This window comes from Clytia hemisphaerica, unplaced genomic scaffold (assembly GCF_902728285.1).
Source record: "Clytia hemisphaerica strain Z4C2 unplaced genomic scaffold, Clytia hemisphaerica genome assembly, whole genome shotgun sequence".
Lineage (NCBI taxonomy): Eukaryota > Metazoa > Cnidaria > Hydrozoa > Leptothecata > Clytiidae > Clytia > Clytia hemisphaerica.
The window spans coordinates 26,269-41,864 of NW_027103464.1; the positions used below are offsets into that span (position 1 = coordinate 26,269).

The 15,596-nt window shown below is 36.2% G+C and overlaps 2 protein-coding genes across 4 annotated transcripts in view; one reads left to right on the forward strand and one right to left on the reverse strand.

Annotated features, from left to right (window-relative positions):
- LOC136798289 (disks large homolog 5-like) overlaps nucleotides 1-15,596 on the forward strand; it is a 52,896-nt gene that overhangs the window by 24,002 nt on the left and 13,298 nt on the right. For all 3 annotated transcript variants that reach the window (XM_067054879.1, XM_067054877.1, XM_067054878.1), the window contains exons 12-13: nucleotides 13,734-13,836; nucleotides 14,555-14,576. In XM_067054879.1, coding sequence (XP_066910980.1) covers nucleotides 13,734-13,836; nucleotides 14,555-14,576 — 125 coding nt within the window. The remainder of the gene's footprint in view (nucleotides 1-13,733; nucleotides 13,837-14,554; nucleotides 14,577-15,596) is intronic.
- LOC136798288 (uncharacterized) lies at nucleotides 228-8,625 on the reverse strand. The gene is made up of 9 exons (XM_067054876.1): nucleotides 8,418-8,625; nucleotides 7,568-7,668; nucleotides 6,435-6,546; nucleotides 5,725-5,882; nucleotides 5,025-5,119; nucleotides 4,008-4,155; nucleotides 3,410-3,500; nucleotides 2,293-2,727; nucleotides 228-492 (listed from the first exon to the last, which is right to left on the reverse strand). Exons 1-9 carry the CDS (start codon nucleotides 8,569-8,571, stop codon nucleotides 296-298), a joined length of 1,491 nt encoding a protein of 496 aa, XP_066910977.1. The 5' UTR covers nucleotides 8,572-8,625; the 3' UTR covers nucleotides 228-295.

Consider the following 15,596-nt stretch of genomic DNA (forward strand, 5'->3'; position numbering starts at 1 on the left):
CAATGATATCACCTCCATTATCATTGAGTTTCAAGCCGAAGCGCGAAGGCTAGAGAGGGGCTAGAGAGGGATCTAAAACCTTTCTTTAGCAAGAAAAAGTGAAGCCTTAAAATTTTCACTGCTTTAGAACAATGGATTCAAAAAAGCACGTGGAAAAGTACATGGGTCGTGCGTTCTGGATGGGAAATAAGTGGTTTCATTTCCCATACAGAAGTCTCGCCTCTAGATGCTTCGGGTCTTTAAAATCAACATCCATTATACCATCAAAGATCTCACCGTCCTCTCTTCTATTTCTTCAATTCAATATAAACAAATCGCTTCTCTCAGTATTCTGTTCACTATATTGATCAAAGAAACCTACACGGTTTTCGTTACTTAAAAGTTCATTGTAATCGCGTAACAGCTCTTCTTTGAATCCTTGCAATTTGTCATCTAACTTCTTTTCAAACACTTTGACAGCGAATCGTTTCTCGTTCTTTCGCACACCGTATTCTAGAAAAATAAAGTTGTAAATTTGTAAGTTTGCGACCGCAGTTGATGGTAACCCGAAGACTCTATTTTATTAAGCTGTCTACTTGTAGGTAGGGAAGGGGTGGTCACTCCTTTATCTGAACTTCTCCACTTTCCCTTGATCCTTACCTTAGTTGTTGAGCATCAAATTGAGTTTAAGGTATGTGGAAACCTTCTACACCACACCTGACTCTTTTATTAATAGCTTTCGATACAGATATATTTCAATAGTAAAAGTATATATTTTTGGAAAGCTTATTAAATTTTCTATCGAATGATGCTGATAACATTAAATTTTGTCAATTTGACAAGGAATAAAAGGTGACAAAGGAAAAATGACCATGTAATTTTCAGAGAGTGATAAGTCCCCTTATGTTGGCAACTTAATAAAGCTTTTTATATGATCATGATCCAGAAAAAGACGAAAAAAATGTTGCCACGTTTTTTTTTCTAAACGCTTAGTTTTCGAATTATTCGATAAAACGTCAAAAAACGACAAAAAACATGAAAATAATGGCGGTTTTTTGCTTTAAAGGGTCATAGCTTTAGTTTAAGGCAAAAAGAAAGAAAAACGTGGCAACGTTTTTTAGATCTATCATTCACTAGTACAATAAAGAAAAAATGAAGTATGTAGCTCAGAGATAAGGGGACTTATTACTCGTGCAATGACCCTAGGTATCCCAATTTTCTGTCTTGAGATATCATCGATTTAAGTTTTCCCCTTAATCTTTTGTTTGCACATAGATTAAAACAAAACTATTCATCAAACAACAAAAGTTATAAATATGAAGTTCCTATTCTCTTTAACATTTTTTTACAAGAAAGATTTAATGAAATTATTCTTGTCTAAAAAGTTTCGCTATTTTATTTCGAAATAAATCATATATCCTTATTATGATACATTCATCTGTTTTGGTAACTTCTAAAGGGCTCTATTATGGACGAAAAGATAATGGGCACAAGATTGACTGTTCTAAGAAATTCTTTTCACGCAGCCGTTCTTATATAAAAAGGGCAAAACACAAATGTTCCCCTCTTCTTTTTTGAACATTGTTTGGCGGTCTTATTGAACTAGAGAAGAGAGATATTTTATTTATAAACAAGGGAAACAATGAAGAGATACAAATTCTATCATAACATCCAAAATATTTGGAATTAATAAACAATAATTGCATGACTGGAAAGCTCTGGAAATTTTACATCAGATTAAACAAAAAAAAAATTTTTGATAAAAATTCCAAACGAAGGTTTCCACATACCTTAAGCCCCAGAGAAGAATCTTCAACCTTTCTCATTATAAGAAAAAGTGAAACCTTAAGATTTGCGCCACATTTTAGAATGACGGATTGAATCTAGCCCTTTCTCTGTTTTAGGTGGCATATTGTTTTTAAATCTACTTTCAATTAGGCATTTGCGTGTGAAAATCACGCGGTTCAAGCGTTTTGGATGAGAAATAAGTGGCTTTATTCTCCATCCAAGAGTTTTAAATCGAGCTCCTTCAGGCCTTTAAGTAAGTTTGCGACCGCAGTCGGAGGTGACTCGAAGGCTCCTCTTTCGATAGCTATCTACCCGAAGGTAGGGGAGGGCGCCACTCTTTCTCCCTGGATTGCTCCACTTACCCTTGATCCTTCTCTCTTAATTGCGGAGCATCAAGCAGAGAGGCATCAAGTACCATTTTAGGAATCTTTGGTATGACCCGGCTGGGGGTTGAACACACAACCTTGCGAACCGTAGCCTTGTGCTCTACCTTCATGCTACAGTCGCTGTGTAAACTTTGCTTACCTTTGTTACTGGCACCTTTAGGCTGGCATCTTTTCTTGATTGTCACATAAAGCTCGTACAACAATACAATCGAAAACGTCAACAAAGCTATGCTACTCATAATCGGTGTTATACCAATATTAAACAAAGCGTAATACATATCCGTAACATCAAGGCGTACTATGTTTATGGGGCGGACAAAATCCGTTAGGGCGTGATCGAAAGAGTTTTGATTGTATCGAAAGCATTTTAAAAGTTCGTGTATTTTCTCATGCTCGGTGTGGTCTTCGTAGATGTAGATATGTTTGTGGAACTTTTGCTCGATGAATTTTGTGATCCGCAAATCGCTGGCTATAATGTCCTCTTGTAGCCAGGCGGCTACATTGTAATCGATTAATGCCATTTCTACTTGTTTGGTTTGCACCAGTTTGAGTGCTTCAACGTAGGTGCGTACAGCTTAAACAAGAAAAACATTAATGGTCACGTGAAATTAGATTTTTAAAGGATTTTCCGTAGATTTTTTTTGCTTTCAATGTTGGATATGAAGAATTTCTGTGTCGACGTAATACCCTAAACTTTTTAAGGAGTTTTAAAGAACCAGTAAATTTCGACTAAGCTTCAGCCGTTCCTCTTAGGATTTTCGTACTTACGAATGTCGTAACCTATTCTTAATATGCTTGATTCCGTAACTGTATGGCTTCCCAGCTGTTTCAAGTTCCTCTGACGTTATATGGACGTTTTTAACGTTAGATAAACGTTGAAACAACGGTGCTCTATACCTTTCCTTGAAATCTTTTCGTCCACCTGATTTTCAGGCTTCAAAGCAGTAAAATATAGCATATTTTATGCTTTTTTAGCATAACAGTGTAAAAACATGCCTTTTTCAGAGAATTTTTTTATCCAAAAATGTCAATTCTTAGGCAAAAATGCATGAAACTATGATATTTAGCTCCATTTCCAATATTCCAGGTAAGGGGATTTCAAGGAAAGGTATAGAGCACCTGTTTGTTTACTTCTTACATTTCGGTCCGCAAGACCAAGACCATGGGTGGAAATAGGTGGATTGTTTACAGAAAGAAAATCCTTTTTTATAATAGAATACATAAATTGTTGTAATAAAAAAGTGATGTATATTTACTTTTGATACTGTCTCCATGTATGTACGTTCCACGATTCTTGTGAAATCTCATCGCAATCTCAACGTCATATGTTCCATTCACGACGCTCATCTGAATCGAAAGTAAAAAATGTGAATTTTTTCCAAATTTTTGCCATTTTTGCGTTAATATATCTCGGGAAATGGTGTGAAATCTCTGACTTGCGAAATTAAATCCATCAAGCAGAGTTTAAGCGTGAAATCAGATTTTAGATGTAAAATACACAGCGAATTTGCTACTTTTTGGCGTTTCAAAAGCCAGTCGTTTGCTGATTCGCAAAATTAGATCCAGAAGATTTTACGATTTTTAGACTCGCGAAAACTTATCCGATTGGAGTTTATGGACCTATTTGGGTAAAACCATGGCGTTCTAAATTTAAGGCCTAGCAAACGTAAATTGACGGCAAAAGCCTAGGGGCCTATTTTTGAAGTCGCTGCATTATTACGTAAAGAAAGTACAGGGAAAAGGTAGAATTCTGCTTTTTGTTTCGGCAGGGTGTGCGACAAACAGGAGCTATCCGAGAGGGGAAATTGTATCAAAATAAAATGTTAAATTAGGCTACTGTGGTCTTCTCTTTACCTTAGTATCAGCATTGATATGGACTTCAGCGTTGGCGACGCGCTCTGTATAAACACCAGTCAACGCAGCGATCAATAAAGTTGCCACGCCCATATAACACATCATTAAACCTTTACCAAGTTTCGTGCGCGGTGCCATGTCTCCGTAACTGTGTAATAATAATAAAGAATGTTGGTCAAAGGGTAGATGATAATAGCGAGTTTATGTATTTGCACTTTTGATGACAGTAGAGTGACTGAAGCGTTTTGGAATAACCCGCAGGTTTTGATCCGAAAACGGTAAAAGTGCTGATCTACCGTCGTCCTCAGTTGGTCATGATCTAGTCAAATTAGAATCTTACCTCCTCCGTCGCAGAAAAACACACATACAGAAACTCGGTAATGTTAAACGTTTAACAAAATGGGCTAATTCAGAAATAGTTTGTCCCCTATGTTGAGGAGGTTTGACGCCCACGGTGGTCTGAAAAATACCTTAAGGGAACTTATTTTGGCGGGAACTAATTTTGGCGGGCAGCAAAAAATCCTAAAAGAAATTAATTTTTGCGGGAACTTATTTTGGCGAATGGCGAAATTTTTTAATTTTAGTGGGAACTAATTTTTGCGAATGACATCGTAAATTTGTTCTATTTTGCCTTATTTTGAGCAGCTTTGATGAATTTCAGGGTTCATTTAGGCAAAAAAACAAAAGAATTAATTTTGGCGGGAACCTATTTTGGCGAGTGAGTTGGCTAAATTCGCCAAATCCGCCAAAATTAGTTCCCACCAATATTAGTTCCCTTAAGGTAAAAAAAAATCTAGGTGGTCTGGTTTTTCGAGTGTAAAAACTAGGGTGGTCAGAAAAAGGAGGTCGAAAATCCAGGTAAGGGTGGTCCAAAATATGAGGAAATAAAAAATCCAAGGGGGTCCTGAAAATTTTTTAAACAATCTAGGAGGTCATCCTTCCCCAAAAAGGCCTCCTCAACATAGGGGGGGGGGTACAAATTTTTCTGGAATAGCCCAATGATATTCTACTACTTACCCTACTGTTGCCATGGTAACAATAGTAAGCCAAATACCATTCAAAATGCCGGGACCGGTTTCGTTGGGAAACATAAGGCAATTATGACGGCGCTCCTAGAAATATAAAGGAAATTCATCTCAAGCTTCGTGCATAGTTAGCAGAATATTCTAATTCTCGGTCCACTTCATTTCCTTTCCCTCGAACTATAATGCTGGGTAATGGGCCAAATTAGGAAGGTATTGTACTTATGAGTACTGCACTATTGATGGTGAAAATTGAACTCTTACTCGCTTTATCATGTAAAGGTTTTGTTTTTTAATAAGAGTGATATCGTTTGCCTACTTATCAACTTTAATAGACCTTTTTGACCGTAGCCGCCAATTGTCGCGCGGACATTTTCATTCCACTAAAACCGTCCCAGTCCTTTTTTCGCACCTATAGACAATAGGAAAATTTGTCAAAAAAGGACTGGGACGGTTTTAGTGGGATAAGCGGACAAAAAAATGCCTGCGCGGCAATTGTTTTGCTTATAATCAGCATGATGTAACGATAGGCAGACACCATCCTGATGTGTCTTATGAAACGGGAACACTTTTGTAAAAATAAAACCTTTAACAAAATTTCTGGCATTTTCCCTCGGGTGCTTTCGTATTATGAAAAGATAATGTTAAATTTGACACTACCCATGTAACACCTTCCAGTCAGAGCTTTCACTTACCACAGCCCAAATAATCACTCCACTGATGACAGCCAGCAGTAATCCATTATACATGATAATAGCAGAATCTACCATTGCTTCATATAATTTCCGCCCTAAACCGATGGTGTCACGGTGTACTACCGCCACTATACCTCGTGAAAAGATGAATGGATAAGCTGTATAAAAAAATAAGAAAAAAGATGATGGTTAGTGTCCTGTCCGTCAATAAAGAAATTTATTTTATCAGTCCTAATTCGTAAAACCTTTCACGGTAGATAGACTTTTTCCATTATTTTGTAGGCTAGAGGCTACTCCTGACTAAACTTTATTGTCATGTTTTTATGGCACCTAGTCAGTCTAGTGATCAATTTATTGGCGCAAGTCGGCCCATTTGTCTAAAATTTGAAAGACATCATAGTCTAGTCTCAGTCTAGGATACCATATATTAGTGAAGTTAAGTAAATCGGTAAAATCACGACGACGAACGAAAATTTAACAGCCTAGTGAGTTTCAACCAATAAAATTTCGTATTTTCACTAGCCTATTACATTTTTCGTCCGTCGTTGTGATTATCCTGTTATGCTTAACCTCAGTATTACTTTGAATAAACGTCTCCTCGAATAAACGCCCCTCCTAAGAACTAAAATAAAACAAAAAACGCCCGGGGCGTTTACTCCCTCGAAGTTATTATACAGTGTTATGCAAATTGCAAATTACGCTCTACTCACCTAAGAATTTGTGTTCTTTTTTGAAATAATTTGGATAATTATTCATGCCAAGGATGACATTTCGATCGATGTTGATTCCGTGAACATTACTTTTAATCTCTGGTAACGGATCCTGTAAAAGAACCATATAAGTAACCATAAGGTCGTTGTTTTACGACTTCGTGCCAAGCTATAGCTAGGGTGATAAGCTTTCGAATGTTTTCAAGTCTGCCGGTAAAGAATTTCGTCGCAAGGCGTAACAAGACTTTTCGTTTGAATTTCTCGGATATAACAAATTTCGTCACTTTTTGCCGACGAATTTTCTAGATACGTAAACGAATTGGCGAACTTTTTTTCACCGATAATTTTTTGCCCACGAATTTTCTATCGATAAGGTGTACTAAGGCAAATTTCAAAACCGCCTGAAACGAAAAACTCTTTTACCACTGTTCCAATTGGGAATTTAAAAATTCTCTCCATCACGAAATCAAATTCCGCAAAAATTCCATATTTTAAGCTGTGAACCGCGAAATTAAATTGCACGAAAATTCACTTGGCAAGTGAACAAAGCTTTGCCCATGTCATGTTAGGATGGGCTCATATTAAGCATCTACAATTACAAAAATGGGACTAGAGAGCCTCGAGCGACTTAACCAAATAGACAAAATAGAAAAAAAGTTTCCCGTCGTTTGAAGGTGCCTATATATTATTACATAGTGTACCATATCCTTTCGAACTCTACTTTTCTGAGTGTTTTTTTTCTGTTTCTTTAAAGTTCTTGCTTCGATTTCCTTTATTCTTTCTTTGGTAACCCTCTAAGTTTTCACTTTTTCTCACACCACGCGTAATAATTAGAATAAAATTAATTAGGTAAAATTCCGGCTACACGTTCATTGGTGGTTTTAGACCATGTCGAACTTATCAGATGAAGAGATTTATAATTGGAATTGCATTGTTTTTTTTTTCGAGCGTTGCATTCCTATGCATGTTTCCGACGTACTTGCTCTATTGTCTTAAATCTGCGTTAGAAATTAGGGTAAGATTAATTACGATGTTTCGCTAAAAACAGGGTCCGCGTTAAATTAGAGTACACATTAAATTAGAAAATTTACGGTACTATATAGAAGACTCGATTCTACAGCTTTCAACCATACCTCATTCATGGTGATTTCTTTAAGCTGTTTTAATGACCAATGTACTTGATGAACTTCGAAAGTCAAATTTTCGCATTTCACAGAAAATACATTCAACAAATCTAGAAGAAAAATGACCGAGTCATTTGATTAATAAATTGAAACATGCTAATCAGAATGTGAATTCCACCAGACAAGTGCTAACGGATAATGGTCCCCCCATGGTGCCCTTTAACCTTTTAACTTAGCGAGTACCTCAGAAAACCCAGTTTAAAAGAAAAGTTTAAAAGCTTAATTAAGTTATTAAGTTTTGAAATAATTTTTTTGTGTGCGGAGCCATACAAATGATCACCAAAGTAACTGTAGTACAAAGGTAATGCGATTGGCGCGATACGGTGCGCGAGAGCATAGGTGGAATCCTGCCCAGGTCATACCCATAGATTCATAAAGCCTGAAGGGCTAGATGTCGAGCTTTGACTGAAAAGTGTGCCGTGGTTAAAAATCCTATCTAGGTCACGTGAAATTACAATAGAATTCCAGCGCTTGACCAATAAGAAGCTTTGTGGGTTTTCGAAAACAATAGCAACTATATTTCCAAGTATTTCTTGCGATATTCACTTTTTTTTGCCTGCGATGGCTTAAAGTACGACATCTAGCCCTTCGGGCGTTATAAATCTATGGTCATACCAAACCTGTCTGTCTAATGCTTCATTAAAGTGTGAGGGCCCTACTAGTATATCACCATCGGGCAGACTTTATAATACTCTCTAGCGGTCTCTAGAATCAGATGTATGGGAGACTCAGCAGGAAGGAGGCAATTTTCTGTGTTTTTTCTCTCGAATATTTCCGATAGAAACAATAGATTCTTTACCAGGTATCAAGCCAATCATTTGTGTTCCATTCAACCACGAATATGGTTCTGCATGAACCATCAGCGCTGTGTATTTGACTGCGCTAGTATTTCCAATCACCATTTTTAACAGCAGTAAGGATAAAGCAATTTTTGCTATCGCTCGTACTGTCATAATGTCGCTTGTAGTTTCTTTTTGGTTATTACTCTCTTATTTTTGTTTAGTTTTTTATCTGGAAATTAAAAGATTTTATTGTTAACATCATTCTTATCTTGTCTTTCGCTGGCCTAACAAAGCAAGCAAACAGAACACATTTCCTTGCTTTAGAATTTAGGTATTAGCCTGACCGCTAAAAAGAAGTTGCTCATATATTGGAAGGCAAGTTTATAGATCTGTCAATCATATTAAAAGACCACGTAGTAACCCTTTAGGCTTTTTCTCATTCGCTAGCGAAACATCTTCTTATATATAGGAATTCAAGCATATAGAACTCCCGATAGAACTGTAAATCAGACTACCAAGGCCTGTAGTAGGTAATTCTATCGTCTAGAATCTGATTGTTGTTATTAATACCATTTAAGGTCATTTACTCAAGGTAAATTACCTAACATACGTGCGGCCCTAAGGGTATAATTTAAGGTATATTTTCCAAGATTCCCAAAGTGTACTTACTATAAGGGTCGGAATCAGCAGAGATGAGAAAAATTGCACTCTAAGGGTGTAAAATTTCGAAAATCTGACCATATTCTGCCTGAAAGGGTCAAAACTTTTCAAGAAAATGCACCGTAGTGGTCGATTTTTCGCTCAAATTTGCTCAATTTTTGCAAAGATTTTCTCTGCACTGTAAGGGTCCGATTTCAAAGGCTGCACGTAGGGTCGTTTTTGAATCCCGTTAGAGGGAGTGTTAAATGACCACACCTCTCATATCCATATCTCGTGACTTTTTATCCAGAAGGTGAAAATACTTGTGACATTAATTCTGCCCTTCCAGTTTGATTATTAGCCCTCTAGTGCCATTTGTGCAAATGACACTATCGGGCGAATAATCAAACTACGCGGCCAGAAAATAACAACAACGACCTCAAACTGAACGCTATTGTGGAATTGTATACCCTTCACAAAAATATTGTTTTTAAATCGGTAATTATAAGCGTATACAGTTTTAGAAACTATAATCTGATAGACTTTATAACCAATATAAACTCTAATGAATAAAAATTCTTCCTTGTTGAAAATCTTTTTTCTTTTTGGTTTACTCCAGTTTTCATAGGTTCTGAGATCTTTGAATAGAAAAAGCCCCCCTTTGGACATCAACCCAAGAATGGGTTCGGAAAAACGAAGTTCAATAAAAATCAACATTTCCCAAGGGGTTTTTCGAAATATTTTAAAACAAGTTAAAGTAGTGTAGAAAGTAACCACATGATAACGAGAATTATCCAATAAAGATGAAAAAAACATCCCTCTAAAAACCTTCTTTATTTCTTGGCTATACATAATTATGAGCTCCTAAAAATAAGTAAAGATGGCTGCAAGTTTCGTAGTTTTTTGGATTTTTTTTTAACGGAAGTTCTTCAAGCTGTGCTTTTTTTTTTTAACCTTCGATTACGAAGTCAGCTCATTGTCTGTGATTTCAACATCAGCTTCATTTTCTCGACACCCAATTCCAAGACAAATTCACCTTCTAAGACAAGCCGTTTGCCTTATCCAAGGTCTTAAAAACAAAGACTTTTCGATATGAATCAATTCTTATTCTATATACTCGTGTTTTTAAAATTTGTAAAAGCTAAAAAAATTTCACTACAGTAGATAAAGTTTCAAGAGGTTCCACAGAGCCCCCTCCCCTCATCAAGCCATCACGCCAAATTTGTTCATCTCACAAAAATTACGAAAATATTAGCACTAATTTAGCATCACACCTCCAATTCCTACCCTATTACACATCACGCCAAAATTCTGATCCCGCCAATACGCCAAAAGAAGTCGAATCAGCATCACACAAATTGATGTGGATTTCTTAAAGTGACAGGGCAGAGCCCACTGCCTTTCTCAATCCCGGCCAAGAAAAATCTTTGATCGGAGTTTATTGAAAAGTGATACCCTAATGGCAACACTACTCAATAGCGGTGTAAAGGCATCGAGAGCGCTAGACCTACTTTCCCTCCGCGAAAAGTTTTGATGATGTAGCGCCGTTAGACGTTAAATCTTAAAACTGCAATGACTTCTTTACGGGTACCAATTCAAAAAAAACTTCGATCAAAGATGGCGAATATAGCTTGGTCCAGGGATATATAAAGGTCAGTGGCAGAGCCTAATTGTATTGGTTCCTATTTAAGAACGTCCGGTGGTAAGTCTACTGACATAAATCCCCCGGGGGGGCAGCTGGGCAAAAGGACCGACGGGTATGTGCGGGTCCTAAGGGTACCTTTTCCAATATGTTTAAAATGCACTGTAAGGGTCGGAAAAACTAGAGATGCACTGTAAGGGTAGAAATTTCAGAAAATTCTTGAAAAATCTAGATATTTTGACCAAAAATGCTAGAATTTTGACTATTTTTTGCACGAAAGGGATCGAAAATTTGGGGGAAAATGCACTCTAAGGGTATGATTTTCACTGATTTTTGATGCACTGTAAGGGTGCAACTTTAAAAGCCAATTTTTGGCCCGCACATACCGTCAGTCCGCAAACCCAGTGCCCCCCGGGCATAAATCTCGAATCATTAAAGTTTCCCAATCCACTGAGGAATTACCTTTCAATTATTCCTAAAATCAAAAGCAAAATGACAACCTTTGATTTCTTAACTTCTTCCATAATGGTGGTTGATGACGTCAACATTTCCATGGTAACTGTAATTGTTTGCCCTTTAAACTACTCTGATATGAATTTGATATTCTTGATTCGCGATATAAATAAACTATTTATCTTCAATTAATAGAAATCAAATTTTTTTTCCTATAAACCCCATACAGTATTACCTGCAAAAACTTTTTGAGACTGAAATCACACTAGAACTACGCCTGCTTCACGTTTTTTAAATAAGAACAATCAAAATTTTTAAAGCCTTTCCAAGTCTTAACTTTTCAGTCCCAAGCCTAATAGTGGTCTTAAACATCTTCATAATCTTTTATGAGTATCTTTGTGCAATTTTCTAAGAAATCGAATACAATTGGATTGTCTGGTGGTAAAAAAAGTTAAGGTCGGTGTGTCGGTAGGATCGTAAACTGATTGAATCAACAATATCAAGATGTTATTAATAGTGTTTGTCAAAATAATATCCTCTTTAATTTGATACCAAAATTGGATCACCAAAATTCTTAATGTATTTTGTGTTATATACAGGGTGAGTAAGAAAAGTATGTTGTACGACTGAAAAGCTCCTGAGACCAAACATAGTTGAACTCTAAGCTAGATTTAGTAGAAATAGGTTAGTCTAATATTCAAGTTTGAATAGACTATCCTCTACATACTGTAGGTCAGAGAAACTTTTTATATTTTTAAGTGAATTTTTCGATCAAATTTTTTTAAAAAGCTGGGCAGCTAAAAGATCAAATTCAAAAAGTACTATCATCCTCTATGTTGCAAAAATAACACCTTTTGGTCTCAGAAGGTCGTAAAACAACCAAAGAGTCACCATGTATCAAAATTAGCAACATGCACTTCCAAGTTACAAAAAAACCATCTGTAACCATAAAAATGACCCAAAGCAAAACCAATGACATTTTTAGAAACGAATCTTCATGAAATTTTGATAACCTTGACGGATAAATCAAGACTTCAATGGTATGAAATTTTGAATTAAAATGAATATGTTATATTTAATGCATACAAAATATATAGAAAATAATCGTCTTTTTATAAGAATATCTTGGGGATCATAGACAGAATTTAAGGTCCAAAAATCACGTTTTTACTGAGAAATCGTTCCCAAAATCATTTAATCAATCATTCCCATTAATCCGCAATTTCAAAAACTTGTGAGGTTTGTGTATTCGTGTTTGTTTATTTCAAGGTTTTATTTTTACATAAGTGTTCCCGTTTCATATCAGACACATACTTTATTTCATACCAGGACAGTGTCTGCCTATTGTTATATTATGCTGATTATGAGCAAAAAAATGTTTTTCCAATCTTGCTCCACATCTGGTTTCAATCCAATGTGGAAAAGCTTGTGATAAAAATTGATGAGTAAGCAAACAATGTCAGTCTTATTTAAAAGCAAAGCCTTTAAGATTGCGTATAAAATGAGAGCTTAAGACCTATCTTTTCAGTGAGGGCCTCGGATATGGAATTAAGTGAGAGAAACGATAAATCGAACTGAATTGAAAAAGCCTCAAAGTCGTCCTTCTCCATTTATGTAATATCACAAACATATATTTAAAAATTTAAATATTAGATTGATTTAAAATGTAATTTATATGAGAAACTATTCAAGACTCAAAGATGAATGACTCAGAAAGAAGGAAAATTATGTCCCCTCCTCCTAGCTACCTAATTTTTCTAAGCACTTTTTTTATGTCCGTATACCGACCAAAATAGTCAATCTAAGATTGAGTCTTTGAAACTTTGCTTAATACTGAAATATATTTTTCGACTATATATTTTTTTGTTTTCGAAAGAGAATCTTCCCGCAAACGCGGCCTTCATTTAAGTTTTTCCAGAATCAAAAAAACTTTTTTGCTTGTCGGGAGCTTTTTAGTTTTACCCTTCTCATTTTGAAAGTGTGGTAAACCTCCATCACTAAAGCAGATATGAAAAGACTTTTTTATATGAAAAAACTCCCTCAATTTGTCAATACTTATTCAATTGGAGTTCTATGTATAGATGTTTTTTGGTTTTATGAAATAAATCAAATTTTGTGTATAAAGTGGTTAGACTCTTGTTTATTCAATTCTTCTTTCTATAGTTCGAACTAATTCTTTATTCCCACCAATAAGAAAGCTTCGATAAATATGCCGGCCTTATCGGTCCTTTTTAGATTGGCCGGCCCTTGATCCACCCCGTTAAGGTTAAATTGAAGATTGGACAGGGAAACGAATTTTTCAGTTATTCGAACTCCCGTTTATTCGAAGTAAATTCTTATCCCCCAGAGCTTCAAATAACCGGGAGTCTACTGTATATTGTCTGGCTGGAGACTGTCGGTTGAGCCGAGAATGAAGGAGCCTGCCTCCTTTTCTATTTGCACTAGACCTGGTGGATCGAATGCTGAAGGGGAGTGCCCTACTTACTCTCAGCTCCCAGTAACTTACCGCCTAGATGAGATTACCCCTGATCTAGGCTCATCTCATTCTAACTTAAACTCAGTATATTATAATCTTTTTGAACGTCTAACTCTTTAATAGTTCAACGGTATCAACCTTCGAACGGCGGAAAAGAAACAAGCGGAAACGATTCTAACCATACAGGAGAGCACAGTCACCGTACTCGTCCATTACAACCCAAGCAGTAAGTCCTCTTCTTACAGTATTTTCCGATTCATCCACTGTTCTCTAAGGTCTCGAATAAACGTCCAATCCTGGTTATTGATTTTCGGAAAATTCTCGGACTCCCCCTGTTAGTGTTCTTATTGTAGGACCTCCCCTTTTATAAATTTTTCTAGTTTCCTGTTTTTGAGTTGACAGGCTTTTTTAGGAGCATTCCAATTTACTTTTCGAACGTGCAAATTTGTTATTTTATGTTCGATTTTCAATTTATTAATTAGTTTAGGCTGCGTTTTGCATCGAAAATCTCGATCGCGATTTATTATCGCAAAAAAAAGGCAAAAATTCACGAAAACGAAAAATTCAATATCGTGAAATTTAATAAATCAATGGTGCAAACATAGTCGATGAACTTGACCAAGCATTAAATTTTTCATTTTACATCGGCTCCTATCATGAAATTTATTGTATTTTAGGGAAGTGATCGTCGTGTGGTCCTATAAGGCGTAGGCACCAAATGACTGGCCCTTTCGGCTCGAATTTTGGCGTCTAATTTATAGCCAATGGAGGTTACCCAGCTGGCACACAACGTTATTTCAACGTTCATCTAACATTATATGGACGTTGTGAACGTTAGATAAACGTCGAAAAAACGTTGTGTGTTAGCTGGGTAAATTCTCAAATGATTAGTGTATTGTCTTTCATTGGTTTTTAACCATTATTTGTTTTTTTTTCTTCCATAGAAATGCCTATTGAAAACTCAAGGTAAATCTTTTATAGAAGGAAAATCATATGATATTTTTTTTTCATCCACACACTCACACATACACTTATTTAATGCATACACACCTTAAGGCTGGTCTCCACTTGCGCACGCTGTAATCGCAGTTTTTGGCTTCAATCTTTTTTGCTTGGAAAAAAGATTACGTCATAAAAATGTAGCGCGCGCTCGAAAGAAAAGTTGAACACATTTCAACTTTTTCCAACCGTTACGTCAGATCGCACCAATGGAGTTGCTTCATTTTTCTTTTGACCAATAGCGTGGAAGCTTTGCTTGAAAAGTGCGACTTAAGCGCGCGCAAGTGGAGACCGGCCTTTATACAGTTGACTCTCGCTAATTCGAAGTCAAACGGGAAAGTCTAATTTGTTCAAATTTCGAAAGGTTTTTCTTTGACGGGGTGAAAAATACAAAATGACAAAATGACAAAAAAAAAACAGAAATTTTCTGGTTTGTTCGATGGAGCCATTTTTTGAGTTTTTACAATAAACCATTAAAAATTCTATTATATAACTTCAAAATATCTTCAAAAAAATTCAGGAAATTCTAGAGATTAGTTTTTTTATAGCAACAAAATTGAGTAATTTTATCACCATGAATTTTGATATCTTTTTGGATTCAAATGATTATAGGGAATGAGGCAGTTAAGCGGCGGACTGAGAATTAGTTCGAATTATAGAAAGACTCGAATAATAGAAGTTCGAATTAGCGAGAGTCCATTGTGAGACAAAATGGCCTTTATAGTTTACTGATTCTTAGTAATCTGTCATCACAAGCGACTTTAAATGCAATTAAAATGGAACGTCTCCGTGTAAAACGAACAATACGAAACGTTCTTTAACATTTAGGAAGGTTCTTGTTTAGACGGCCGACTTTCTGCCCTGCCTATTATAATTGTTTGAGTAGGCGAAAAGTGGGCGCAAAGTTGGTGCTGAAATCTTTGCTTCGAAAGTCTTCGAAGACTTTGCATTGGCACAATTAGAATAGGCAGGGTGGAAAGTGTGCCG

Coding starts and splice junctions, on each gene's coding strand:
- LOC136798288 (XM_067054876.1), bottom strand. CDS start 8,571: ATGACAGTACGAGCGATAGCAAAAATTGCTTTATCCTTACTGCTGTTA. Junction 6,547..7,567: donor AAGAAATCACCATGAATGAG/GTATGGTTGAAA, acceptor GTTCTTTTACAG/GATCCGTTACCAGAGATTAA. Junction 4,156..5,024: donor GTTACCATGGCAACAGTAGG/GTAAGTAGTAGA, acceptor ATTATTACACAG/TTACGGAGACATGGCACCGC.